General features: G+C 42.5%; 1 protein-coding gene across 11 annotated transcripts in view; it reads left to right on the plus strand.

Annotated features, from left to right (window-relative positions):
• The window catches only part of Pigg (phosphatidylinositol glycan anchor biosynthesis class G), a 40,810-nt gene that overhangs the window by 9,348 nt on the left and 17,951 nt on the right, over window positions 1-13,511 (plus strand). For 10 of the 11 annotated variants that reach the window (XR_004770746.1, XR_004770744.1, XR_004770745.1 and 7 more), the window contains 4 exons: window positions 3,551-3,763; window positions 8,216-8,433; window positions 8,877-9,158; window positions 11,083-11,543. Coding sequence is in view for 7 of the 11 variants with exons in the window: in XM_027425961.2 (XP_027281762.1) it covers window positions 3,551-3,763; window positions 8,216-8,433; window positions 8,877-9,158; window positions 11,083-11,543 (1,174 nt within the window). In the remaining 4 variants the exon portion in view is untranslated. Of the gene's footprint in view, window positions 1-3,550; window positions 3,764-8,215; window positions 8,434-8,876; window positions 9,159-11,082; window positions 11,544-12,046; window positions 12,159-13,511 lie in introns of all 11 variants that reach the window. The other variant, XR_003487182.2, reaches the window with a different exon arrangement.

Consider the following 13,511-nt stretch of genomic DNA (forward strand, 5'->3'; position numbering starts at 1 on the left):
TGTCATGGTGCAAATGGAAGCGTATGTGCATAGTGGAAGAACTGGGAATAGTTCTGCAAAAGACTGTAGAATAAAGTCCTTTGTACCATGTTCACATTGCAAAGCTATAGCTGCTAAAATAGTTTGTGCTGGCAAGATTGGTCAGGCCTATCAGTGGAGGAAAATAGAGAGGTTAAAAATAGATTCCAGCATAAAGGATTTGTTGATAATAGTGACATCTCACATTAATGAAAAAAGACAGGACACTCAATACATGATGTTAGCATAGTTGGGCTGCCCAGGTAACCTTATGGTAAGCAGTAATGCTGGTTACCCAGCTCACTTTTTAAACTAATATAAATCCCAGACCCAAACATTTTAACCTTTTGAAAAGATTCTTTATTGTGGAGAATTTCAGACCTGTTAAAGGTTCACCCAACTTCAATAGTTACCATCTAGCCATAGCTTGTCCTATTCCATCTGTGCACACCCTTGTTTTTCTTGTTATTTAGGATCAGACCTCACAACCACAAATATGCACTTTCTCCACATGATCCTGGTTCTATTTCTACATTTTAAAAATGTCATTAATTCCTTAATATCATCAAATAATGTTAGATTTCCAGTGTCTCTCTCTCTTTAGTTGTCTTAATTTGTTCGAGTTAAGATCCATACACTGTGATGTATCAGTGTGTCTCCTAGATCCCTGTTAACTTGTAAGTTCCCAACTCTTTTTTGTTTTAATAAATTTTTTATTTGTATTTTATGTCCATTGGTGTTTTGCCTGCATGTATGTCTGTGTGAGGGTATCGGATCCCCTGGAACAGGAGTTATAGACAATTTTGAACTGCCATGTGGGTGCTGGGAATTGAACTCCACATCCTCTGGAAGAGCAGCCAATGCTCTTAACAACTGAGCCATCTCTCCAGCCCCCCAGCTCTTTTAATACCATTTATTTGCTGAAAAAAAAAAAAAATCAAATTGTCTGTGGAGTCCCCTGTGATCTGGATTCCCCCAAACCAGTCTAGCTATATGACAACTGACCTCCAATCTAACTCTCAGTCTTCCGCCTCAGCCTCCACAATCTCCCAAAATAATGCTGCCTGCTGAGAACCAAGAGTTCAAGTGCACAAGCCTTGTAGGAGGGTATGTTTTTATTCAAACTATAACACTGGACTTTATTGTAATGTTAGCAGTCATTGATGACCAGCTAGGCCTGGTTTAAATCCATTATTTTATATTACTTAGCTAATACTGTAGTCTGTTTATGCTATTCTAACAGAGCCACAGAGATATGATAATTTATAGAGAAAGGAATTGATCTCTTGCTTTTCTGCAGGCTGGGAAGTACAAGGTCCAAGTGTTAGAATCTGGTGAGGTTTGTTCCCTTCTTCCAATATGATGCCATAATTACTTGTCCCTGGAGGGAATGGACATTATATCCCCATGTGACAGAAGATACATGGGTAAAGAGGGTGAGATTCTTTTTAACAGGCCATTTTATAGTGGTACTAGGGCTCATGAGTTGATACCTGGCAAAAGGCACCACCTCCCAACACCAGTACATTGGAGATTAAGTTTTCATCACAAACATTTTGGGAAAACATGCCAGGCAGTGGTGACACACACCTTTAGTCCCAGCACTCGTGAGGCAGAGGCAGGCGTATCTGAGTTTGAGGCCAGCCTGGTCTACAGGGCGAGTTCCAGGACACCCAAGGCTACACAGGGAAACCCTGTCTTGAAAAACCAATAAAATAAAAATAAATATTAAAAAATTGGGAGAACATTAAAACAAGATCAGCAAGAATAGTTTTATAAAGAAAATGCTCGGGGTGGAGAGATGGCTTAGAGGTTAAGAGCTCCGACTGCTCTTCCAGAGGTTTCTGAGTTCAATTCCCAGCAACCACATGGTGGCTCACAAACCATCCATTATGAGATCTTGTGCCCTCTTCTGGTATGCAGATATACACAGAAGCAGAATGTTGTATACATAATAAATAAATAAAAATCTTTAAAAAAAAAAAAAAAAGAAAATGCTCCTGTTTACTTTGGATTTCCCAGTGATATTAGAGACAAAATGAATTATTTTTCCCCATATCATCAGTTTCAAATCAATTAATAACTCATTATCCTTCAAGTATAACCAGTTAAACTTGTTCAGTTTTTAGTAATATTATGAAGTTATGAGTTAAGCATACTGATTTGTTTCTATTCATTATAATTACTAATCTTTTTTTCCCCATATCTTTGGCCAGTGGAAGCATCTTCATATTAATTCCCAAGTCCTTTAGGCAAGATCTCAATGGTCTCTCATCCCTCTCTTGCCCTCTGAACAGTGCCCCTAGCTGTCATGCCTTTGTCTTTCTCAGGGCTCAATTAGCTTCCCCAGGGTACCCTGATCCTTCACGTAGAATTGGTTGTATATACTGTCTCAGAGCTAGAAGTATGAACTTATGCTGGGTCCTGTTAGATTTCTGGACAGAACAAGGAAATCTTTGTTGCTTTATTGTTGTTGTTTTTCGAGATAGAAGTCTATATACCCTCGCTGTCCTAGAACTCACTCTGTAGACCGGGCTGACCTCAAACTCAGAGATCTGTCTGCCTCTGCCTCCCAAGTGTGCGCCACTACCACCTGGTGGAAATCTTTTAATATAAGGTAATCTTGAGTTTGAATTGATACTTCCAGCTCACATTCAGAACTATGAAATTTCCTCTTTAGGTCTGGCTTCTGCTTTCTTTTGCCTGAGCTTAGAGTCCTGGTTATCAGTATTTGGTGGAGTTAGAACCTCACATGGAGTATACTTATGTCATCCCACAGTAAACATGCATCAGTCTTAGAAGAGTATCTGATGAAATGAAGTAAATTTGTGTTGTATGTGCTTCTGTTTCACATTTCTTTTTCAGCTCCAAACAGTGTTAAGCCTTGTAAACCTGGTCTGGTGCTTCTGGGGTGGAGGTAGGGTGAGATTAGGGGTCACATTCTTTACAGATGAGAAATCTCTACTAGGTTACTTTCACCCAAGGTTGTTTGGTGTACCAGGGCCCTGCACTTGGTGTCTGAACACCACAGCCATTCTTCCTCTTAAGGAGCTGGCATTGCAGGCAGCTACTGAAAGCTTGAAAAGATTGTGTGGACAGGCAGGATCTTACTTCTTCATTGTCCTAGTCAATGGTCATACCTGCTCAGCTGAGCCCAGCCTCATCCTGCTTCCTAGGTAAGATCCAGGAACCACTGCTAATCCTAACTCATGTAGACTTGACATCATCCAAGTGACCATTCCTTAGCCTCTGCTTAACTACTTGTCACTTCCATGTACAATGCTACAATCACAATAACTAATTTTTTAAATTAGAGTCTATCCAGCAGATTATAAGTCATTTAAGGGAAGGTAATACTTGGTAAATTTATTGACATAAAAAGCAAGAAGGTAGTTTCTGTGTGACTTTTTAGTTGAGTGGTTTGAAGACATGGTAGTTTTGACTTACATTAGCTGAGGTGCTTAAATTCAAGAATAACTACCATTTTCTACCTTGTAGAAATCTATTGCTTAAAATGTTTTCTTTTTTCCAGGGGATGTTCGTCACCCAAAGCATGTCCAGCAGACTGACTTGGCTGCAACACTAGCAATAGGACTTGGTGTGCCGATCCCTAAAGACAGTGTAGGGAGCCTCTTATTTCCGGTTATAGAAGGAAGACCGATGAGAGAACAACTGAGATTTTTACACTTAAACACATTACAGCTTAGCAAACTATTGCAGGAAAACATACCGTCCTATGAAAAAGGTAATATAATTGTAGTTCTAACTTCTATAAGGTCTTCATGATTCAATGGATCTTATGTTTTCCTGGGGTGTGATTTGTCATTCAATACTTTGTAGTTGTCACTCTTTAATTATGAATGTAATGTTCCTGTTTTCTTTGGCCCTTAACGGTCATTATTAGCAACACCACAAATATAATTAAGCTATTTGAAATGTTTTATACATTTAGTAATTCAGCAAGCATTTATCCAGTTTTTGTTTATGAACAAGGGACACCATATTAAAAGTACTGGAGATGAAGCATCGGGATCTCTGTTCTCACAGAATCTTTCAGCATGAAGAAAACAAAAGTATTGTGATAGATGACAGACGGTGACCAGAACCGTGGGAAATGATGGGGGCATAGGCGGGTTGGTATTCTAAGACAAGCCTGGCCTTAGAGTTAAGAGGTAGCTATATAGCCTGAGGGTCAGAGGTCCTGGAGATGAGGTCAGAAATGTCATCAGAGGGCTTTTAGACATTAGATGAGCTTTCACTTTTGTCTAGGTGAAGGAGGATATGACAGAGTTTTCTGGGTTTTCAAAGGTTCTCCCAGCTTCCCTCTGGGAGTTCTGCCTTGTACTTTAGCAGAGCAGGCAAGAAGCAGAGACAGTGTTTAGGTGAGAGGTGAGGCAGCATGGGTCCTGCATGGTGATGGAAATTAGAAGTAGTTGCATTGTAGATGTGCTTTTGGAGGTGGCAAACAATATTTTCTGGTATAGTGGGGTATAAGGTGTAAGGCCAAAGGAACCACTCCAGGTTTCAGCTGTACGGTGAAAGGACAGGGGACCATGCAGTAGCTAATGTGCAAGGCAGGAGCTAATGTGCAAGGCAGGGGTCTTGGTTATTTTTCTGTTTCTGTGATAAGACATCATGACCAAGGCCACTTATAGATTATTTGGGACTTAGAGTTTCAGAGGCTTAGAGTCCATGGCAGCAGCAGGCAGGCAGGCATGGTCCTGAGAGTTTACTTCATGGTCTACAAGGTTGAGAGAGAGAGCTAACGGGATGTGAGTGGCCTTGAAACCTCAAAGCCATCCCAGTGACACCTCCAACAAAGCCACACCTTCTAATCATTTCTAAACAATCCTACCAGCCAGGGACCAAGTATTCAAACATATGAGCCTAGGGGTCTACTCTCATTCCAACAGCAGGGTATCAAGAGACTCAGGGACATTAGGCAGAAAGTTATGGAAAGAGAATTTAAGTAAGCAGAAAGTAAGCATCTGTGTTGATGCTGTAAAATTAAGGGGAATTGGGAACTAAGTATTGGTTCTGAGGATATGGAGTCATTAGTGATTGCTGGAGTAGCTCCTGTGATGGGGACAGCCTGGGTAGAATGGGTACAGGTAGACTGTGGTCTAAGCAGATGTTTGTCTTTAAGCTGGAGACACTAAGAGCAGTTTCTATGCCAATAGGAATGATTCCAGGAGAAGTGTAAACCTCTGTGAGTCCCTGTATAGATACCTGAGTCTCACTTTCAGCTGATTTACTCTGGTATGTCCAGCATATCACAGACAAACACATCTGTCACTGGTCTCTTTCTGTGTGAGGTAGTATTTGGTCTGATACTGGCACGTTGTCTTCTTTAAGTTGTGATGTACAGCTAGTAGGGTTAGCAACATGAGTGGTAACCTGGGGAAACAGCCCTGCCTGCCCCTGGGGAATGACTGAGAGCCATGTACACAGGGGCAGGAAGGGTAGTTCAGGTGAGAAGTTTGTTAGGAGGAAGGCCTGGCTTCTTATACACATTTAGTTTTCAGTCTAGATTATATATAACTGTTATTCTTACTTTTTCCCCCCTAAAATAACTTTTAGGCTTGTAAGGTGTTCTTTTGAGGGGTGGGAAGGTGTTGGTTGGTTGGTTGGTTGATTGGTTTAGTTTGGGTTTTTTTGTGGTTGTTGTTTTAGGTATGGTGATGTTTTATTGTTTGATTTTGGTGGAGTTTTTTTTTTTTTTTTTTTTTTGTGCTGATGGTTAGTTTTAAACTACTGGGAATTGAACCTCATCCCTTGCATATACTAGGCAAATGCTCTATCACTAAACTACATCTCCAGGCCTATTTGGGTTTTATTTTGAGACAGTCTCACTGTTATTGAATACAAACTGCCCTTGAATTCTGTAGCTCAGGTTGGCCTTCAGTTAGTGATCCTCCTGATTCAGCCTCTTGAATAGCTGAGATTATTGGCATTCACCTCTAGGACAGGCATTACTTGATATTTTTGCATATTTTGTTGTTCTAGCAAAATTGCCAACAAAAAACAGCTACTAAGGATTATTTGCTGTTTCAGAAATGTTAGGATAGAAAATAATTAGGAGCCATGTTAAATGGAAAGGAAACAAGCCTACAGGGGTTAGGAGACATTCTTGGGACCCTTCAATCATAGGAGGCTTTCCTGTGTCTACACCATCAGCACACTGAAAATCCCATAACAGGGCCAACAGAATCTTCCATTACATCTAGCCAAATCCGGTGCTTCTTGCCCTCTGTCTTTTAGTTCTGATGGAACAGCCTTTGTTTGTTTGTTTGTTTTGTTTTGTTTGCCTCAGGAACTCTGAACAAGATGTTCATAGTGACTGGATGTTCTTTCTGGTTAATTCCTGGGCATCCTTTACAGTCAGCTTATCAGACTGTCCTTGCCTTATATTCCTCTTCCAATCTAAAATCAATTATTCTCCATTACCAGAAACCCCTCCTATCATCTCTTTTTCTTTATAGCATATTTTGTGACTAAAAAAATTCTTTTATATGTATAGGTGTTTTCTTTCATGTGTATCTGTGTGTCCTGTGCATGCACTGTAGAAGCCAAAAGAAAAGAATGTTGGATCCCCTGGAACTGGAGTTATATATGGTAGTGAACTACCATGTGGGTCCTGAGAATCAAACCTGGATCCACTGAAAGAGCAACCAGAGCTCTTAACAGTCTCTCTAGCCTCCATTCTTCACAATTTGTTATCACATGTATTCATGCATACAACATAGTTTTTTGTTTACATTTGTTTGTATTTGTGAACACTTCTGAATCCAAGCATAAGCAGTCAGGAATTGTACCTGTTTATTTACCATCGTATTTCTTTTTTAAAAATTTACAATCCATTGTGTTTCTTATTCAAGATTCAGTATCTAGGACACAGTCAGTGCTTAGGAAGTGTTCATTTAGCTGCAATGAACAGGAACCCCAGGTTTCTGTGACTCATTTTATAGAGGCTGTAAGGTAGGTGTAACACAAATATCCTGTGTTTCTGGTTCATTTGTAGAAATGTGCAAAACTGTTGAGTATATACAAAGATAAGCCAGATCTTTGTAACTTACTCATAGAGGCTGTGGGTTATAGACACAGGTACTCTATGTCTTTATGACTCTTATGGAGGCTGTGGGATGTAGATAGTGGTACCATTAGGCTTGGCCCAAGTCTCTGTGGCTCTCTGGAAGATCACAGTGGAGACTTGGGGTACAGCTACAGACACCCTGACTTTGGCATGGTCAGCAGTGTGAGCACCAGCCTTTGATTTACTGTCAGTTTAGAGTAATGCTTTCTGTCACTCTCTCTGACCTGAGCAAATGCCTTAATTCTATCTCTATTTCGCATCTGGAGAACAGGCATAATTGTCTCATCCTTCCCTCATGGGTTGTTGCAGAAGTGAGTAAGCTGCTCAGATTGGTGCTGGCCAGTTTTTCTCTGTGCGAGTTAAGACGACCAGCAGTAAAGAGAGGTACAGCCTGAAATGCTCAGGCTCACATTAAAATTTTGTGCCGAACGCTTGTCCTCAGCAGTAGAATGCCTAGAGGGGTTCTTTTTCTGCCATGAAGGTGGAACATGAGTTGTGGTTGCAGATCACTGTGCAGCACTATTGGGGAATGAAGGCATCTTTGGCACTGCTGGAGTTTGAGGTGCATTTTAAAGAACAGAGCATCTCAGGAAGAAAAGTCTTGGTCTTTAGATCCATTTACTCACAAGCAAGCACAACATAGTAAAGAATAATAACCAGGTCTGGAAAGAGGACTGTCGGCTCCTTGCTCCAGCAGTACACCATGCAGAGCTAGAGGAAGGGGTAGCCATGAGCCCGGGGCACATTCCATGCCAACGGCATCACTGGCCATTGTAAACAGGAGGAGGCTAGAGAATGCACTGCCTTCACAAGGAGGACTATAAAGAAGGTTCTTAAGGAAGGAAGCGAGCATGAAGGCACAAGAATCAGCCTGTGCAGTGTATGGGCAGGGTTTGTGCTTATTTCTGCCTGTACTGTGTGTGCTGAGTCCCCATGTTGGCAGTGGTGAATGTACACCATCAGCTGTTACAGTATTACTGAAGTGTTGCTGACCCTTCCTACGTAGGAACAGATTGCCTTCATTAGGTATCAGTTCTAATGAATATGCCGGGAATAAGTGAATGTGGTAAGATTTTAAGTATGTTTAATCCTTCTTTCTAATAGATCCTGGATTTGAGCAGTTTAAAATGGCAGAAAGGTTGCATGGAAACTGGGTCAAACTACACTTGGAAGAAAACCATTCAGACATTCTGCTTGGCCTGGGGACCAAAGTACTCAGGCAATATCTGGGTGCCCTGAAGACCCTGAGTCTGTCTCTGAGCACACAAGTGGCTCACTATGACATCTACTCCATGGCAGTAGGGACTGTCGTGGTTTTGGAGGTACAGATGCTTGTGTTATCATGGTTTGGGTGTTAAACTGACTGTGCAACTCAGCCAAAACATGATGATTTTAAATTTATATATCATTACTGCTGGGCATAGTAGTATTTGTCGGTAATCCTAGAATTTAGGCTACTAAAGACAGGAAGGTGGCTAAGTCATGCCAGCCTGGGCTACAATAAGACCCTGTGTCTAAAAACATTGGTGTAACATGGAAAATAAGAATGCTCTTTATTCTTCCATTGTGGATCCTGATGTGTCAAATGACTGAATTCAGCATTACTATAAAAGATAAAACTATAAATCAAACTGTACAGTTATACTAAGAAACTAAAAATAATTATCCCTTGGGTCCTTTTGTTGTTGTTGTTGTATGAGCAATGGGATGGGCTCATTTTGAGAATGCCTGGCCTTTCATAGACACCCTTGATCTTCTATTTCAGGTTCTCATCCTGTTTCTCCTTAGCACTCCACATGTGCTGTGCAGAAAGGCTGAGCTGGATGTTCCTCTGTTGTCTCCTGTGTTTTCTCTGCTCTTCTATATGATATTTCTGGTTCTTTCGGCCATTCATGTCCTGGTATGCACCTCATCCGAGAGCTCATGCTACCTCTGCAGCCTCCCATGGCTGGCAGCAGGAGGTGTGATGGTACTTGTTTCTGTGCTGCTCTGTGCAATTTTGTCTGCTCTTATCAGGATGGTTATCGATGGCACTCTGCTGAAGAAGGTAAGGCTGGTTCCTATTATATAAGTGGGCCTTATGGGTGGGCTTTTTGTTTTGTTTTGCCAGATAATCTTTCATTAGTAAGAAGCTGTTTGAAAATCTTGTGTGTACCAACCAGCATTGCAGTGCTGGAGATGTGGAAAGACCACACGCCTAATGGACTGCAGGAGAAGGACCCACACAGTCTTCCTAGGCCTACGATACTGTTGTGCAGTCAGGTCATGTGCTTTTATTCTCAGCTGTGAAGAGTTGGACCAGGACAGAGGTGATACTAGGGTTTCTAGATGTGAAAGACAGGGAACCCATGTACTTGAGTCTTAGAAAGGGTTTCTGAGCTGCAGCTGATGGACAGTAAACAGGTGGACACACAGGAGGTTCCCAGGGAAGGTTGGTCCCTATTGGTCTGTTCTGCCTCACCAAGCTTTCTTTTCAAGGGTTACCTTTCCCATGAAATTCTTGAGGTTTGGCTGACACAGTTGTTTACTGGGTAGGTGATGATAATGGAGCAGTGTGAAAGAGATACATGGTTGCAGTAGATTGGACAGTATCTAGAGCCTGGGATACTGCTGCCTCTAGCCCTTATCCAGTATAGCCTTCCTTCTGTCCTTCCCATCACAGCCTCCTGTTGTGTGTCTGAGTCTCGGCATAGTCTCAGCATAGTCTCTGTGTATGTTTGCCTCTTTAGGGTCTTTCTGGGTCCATGGTGTTTCTCTGGGTGCCTTACTAAACATAGTTACGAGTATCAGAACAATAAGTGACAAGTACTTTTCATATTGAACTGTGTGTGTGTGTGTATGTGTGTGCATGCATGCGCCACAGTGCACATGTGGAGGTCAAAGGTCAACGTGAGAGTAAGTTCTCTCCTTCCACCATACGGGTCCTGAGAATAGGATTCAGGTCAACAGGCTTGGCAGCCATCTCGTCAACACTTGAGCTGATTTTTTTCTTTCTTTCTTTCTTTCTTTCTTTTTTTTTTTTTTTTTTTTTGGTTTTTCGAAACAGGGTTTCTTTGTGTAGCTTTGGAGCCTATCCTGGCACTCCCTCTGGAGACCAGGCTGGCCTCGAACTCACAGAGATCCGCCTGCCTCTGCCTGACGAGTGCTGGGATTAAAGGCATGTGCCACCACCGCCCAGCTTTGAGCTGTTTCTAAGTTGTTAATTTGTGTTGGTCAGTCTTTATCACGGTGACAAAATACCTGAGATCAACAATTTAAGGGAGGAAAGACTTAGAGCTCACGGTTTTCAAAGTGTCAGTGCACATCTGGCGGGCTCCATTCCTGTGGGCCTGGGTTCAGATGGAAACACCACAGTGGAAAGGCTTAGCTGAGAAAAGCTGTTTCCTCCAGGCAGCTGAGCAGTGACAGGAAAGACGGGAGAATGGAAGATTTAGCATTTTCTTCTTCTAATCACCTTTATGAGTCCCCACCCCATTTGGTGCGGTGTATTTATTTCATATCTAAATCATAACATAATTGAAGAGGTAGTATTCTGTTGCCATCTTTTTGTCATTTCAGCAGAAGTAACCATTGTAGTGGGAACTATGTAGTTCTGTGGAGATTGATGTCATGCAGGGAACGAGACAGGTAGGCCAGGGTCTTCTGGACAGTTCTTTGGGCTCAATCACTGTATTGAGCACCTGCTTTCAGTCTCTGACACTGAACTTTGGGCTTACAGTCCGGGGTGAGGTATGTCCATGTCCTCATGGTTAGCATTAGAACATCTTGACCTCTTCTAGGCTCTGCTGCAGGAAGAGGGGCCAGTGCTTCCCAATGCAGGGTTCCCTCCATATTAGGCAGTTTGGGTTAGATGGGAAGACAGCAAGTGTCTTATGATGAGGCCTTTTCACTTGAACAGGGGACTCCGGTACGTGCAGGGTGATGGGTGTAATTGTCAGGTTGTCCTTCAGAAACTGTTTTCCTTTTAACAGAGAGCAGCTCATCCCGGCTCAGGGTGGTCAGAGGTGGACCTCCTTCTTCTTCTGGGCACAGTGGGCCATGTTCTGAGCCTGGGAGCCAGCAGCTTTGTGGAGGAAGAACATCAGACCTGGTACTTTCTTGTTAACACTCTGTGCCTGGCTCTGAGCCAGGAAACCTGCAGGAGTTACTTTGTGGGAGATGACTGTGAGCCTCAGCATTACTTCCAAGTGGAGGAACAAGGATGTTCGGACATACTTGCCAGCACCCTTTTGGACAGTACGAGCTATAATACCCCTGAGCCTGTCAGAACTGGTAAAGGGGCCTCCCTTTCTGAAGCACAAGGAAGCTGCAAATGGTGGACAGTGCTGGCAAGTCCATGGCTGGTGCTGATCTGCTGCCGGCTACTGAGGTCCTTGAACCAGACAGGGGTGCAGGGAGCCCACAGGCCTGACCTCAGCCACTGGCTTACCAGGTAAGCATGACCTATGGACTGAAATCCTTTGCAGCTCAATAGTCACACATAGTCTTCTTTTTCTGTATTTTGTCCTTTTAAAAATATTAGCCGGGTGTCGGTGGCACACGCCTTTAATCCCAGCACTCGGGAGGCAGAGGCAGGCAAATCTCTGTGAGTTCGAGACCAGCCTGGTCTGCAAGAGCTAGTTCCAGGACAGCCTCCAAAGCCATAGAGAAAACCAGTCTCAAAAAACCAAAAAAAAAAAAAAAAAAATTAAGACTAAGATAATACTTGAGATCTAAAGAAATAGAAAATATACCCCACGAAGTTGAAAAGAGGCTAGCTTAATAAATTTGATTTATTAAGGACTGTGGGTTTTAAAATGATCATTGTGATAAATGTGTAACTCTGGGGTAGAGTCCTTGGTGGTTCACTCTATACTGCTGCCTGTAGACAAGAGGGTCAGTGGCAAAAGGCTGCAACCTCTGGATCATCTTTGCCTTCTCTCTCTGCACCCTCAGAAGGCAATGTAAATAGCAGATCTTCAACATCTCCTGAGCCTTCTACTGAGGCTGCAGAGCCAGGAAGAGATGTACATAGGAGTAGATGGAAGATTCTAAGAAGAGTCTTGAAGTAAGTGGAAGAAACTGAGTCTGGCAAAGTCAAGACCAGACTGTTATAATTTTTAGTTGTCTGACAACAAAGACTCAAGCTAAAGTAAAAGAACAGCAAAATGAGAATGTTCAGAGGAACAGACAGTTGCAGAACTGTGTAAAATTACAATGCAGAGGGTAAGAAGTACTCCTACTAGTGCTTGGGAAGTTTCAGTTGATACTGTGGCATGATTTTATATCTGTATGGTGGAGAAACAAAAACAAATGGTATCCCCCAAGACCTTACAAGTGTACTGTCAATCTGAATGGGGGCATCAAAGACTGCTTCCTCTAACCAGAGACTCCCATGGAGAGTCCCCCTTAATATTAACTAACTTATCAAACTTTAATAATCCCACAGTTACAGCTGGTGTCTTTGTAGTACCTGCTATGGGCCTGCACAACACCCCAGGAGAAACAGCGCTATGTGGTCCTCACTTTGGAGTTCAGGAAACATGGAGAATTGGGCCTCGTGATAGGCCATATCTCCTTGGCCCAGGTCTGTGAAGTGATTGATCTGTTAGGAGCTACAGGCTTAGGAAGAACACAATAGACACTTGTTTTTTCTCTGAAAAATTGAAACATTTGGTGCATGTGTGTCCTGCATGACTTCTCAAGTGTACTGCTTCCTGCACCTAGATTTTTTTTTTCTTAAATTGCTGGGTCATTCAAATTATAAAGAGCCATTTTATAAGTCCCATTAGCTGCCCACTCCAAAGCTGTTTCAGTTAAATACCACTTCTCTATGTGGTATACAGCAATCAGTAGGGTGCCTAGGATGTGCAATCTAAAGCACAGCAGAGACCTTTGGGGTGAGACCTCCAGGTGAGACCTATAGTTTTTTTTTGTTTTTTGTTTTTTGTTTTTGTTTTTTTTTTTTTTTTTTTTTTTTTTGGTTTTTCGAGACAGGGTTTCTCTGTGGCTTTGGAGGCTGTCCTGGAACTAGCTCTTGTAGACCAGGCTGGTCTCAAACTCACAGAGATCCGCCTGCCTCTGCCTCCCGAGTGCTGGGATTAAAGGCGTGCGCCACCAATGCCTGGCTGAGACCTATAGTTTTAAATCATCTCTTCCCGTCCTAACAGCCGCAACTGTCTTCTGCCGTTTTCTGGTTTGTTTTTGTTTTTCTTTGTGTTTTTCTGTTCTCTCTCTCCCTCCCCTCTCCCCAACCCCCCTTTCTCCCCTCCCCCACCTCTCTCCGTGTATTTGTTTTGAGACAAGGTCTTGCTCTGTACCCTAGGCTGGCCTCAAACTTGTGATCTTATATCTAAGACTCTTACTTGTCATGATTACAGATGTATGTCACCATGCCCAGTTTCATTCACATTTTCTGAAG

The sequence above is a fragment of the Cricetulus griseus genome, chromosome 7 (assembly GCF_003668045.3).
Source record: "Cricetulus griseus strain 17A/GY chromosome 7, alternate assembly CriGri-PICRH-1.0, whole genome shotgun sequence".
NCBI classification, from domain to species: Eukaryota; Metazoa; Chordata; class Mammalia; order Rodentia; family Cricetidae; genus Cricetulus; species Cricetulus griseus.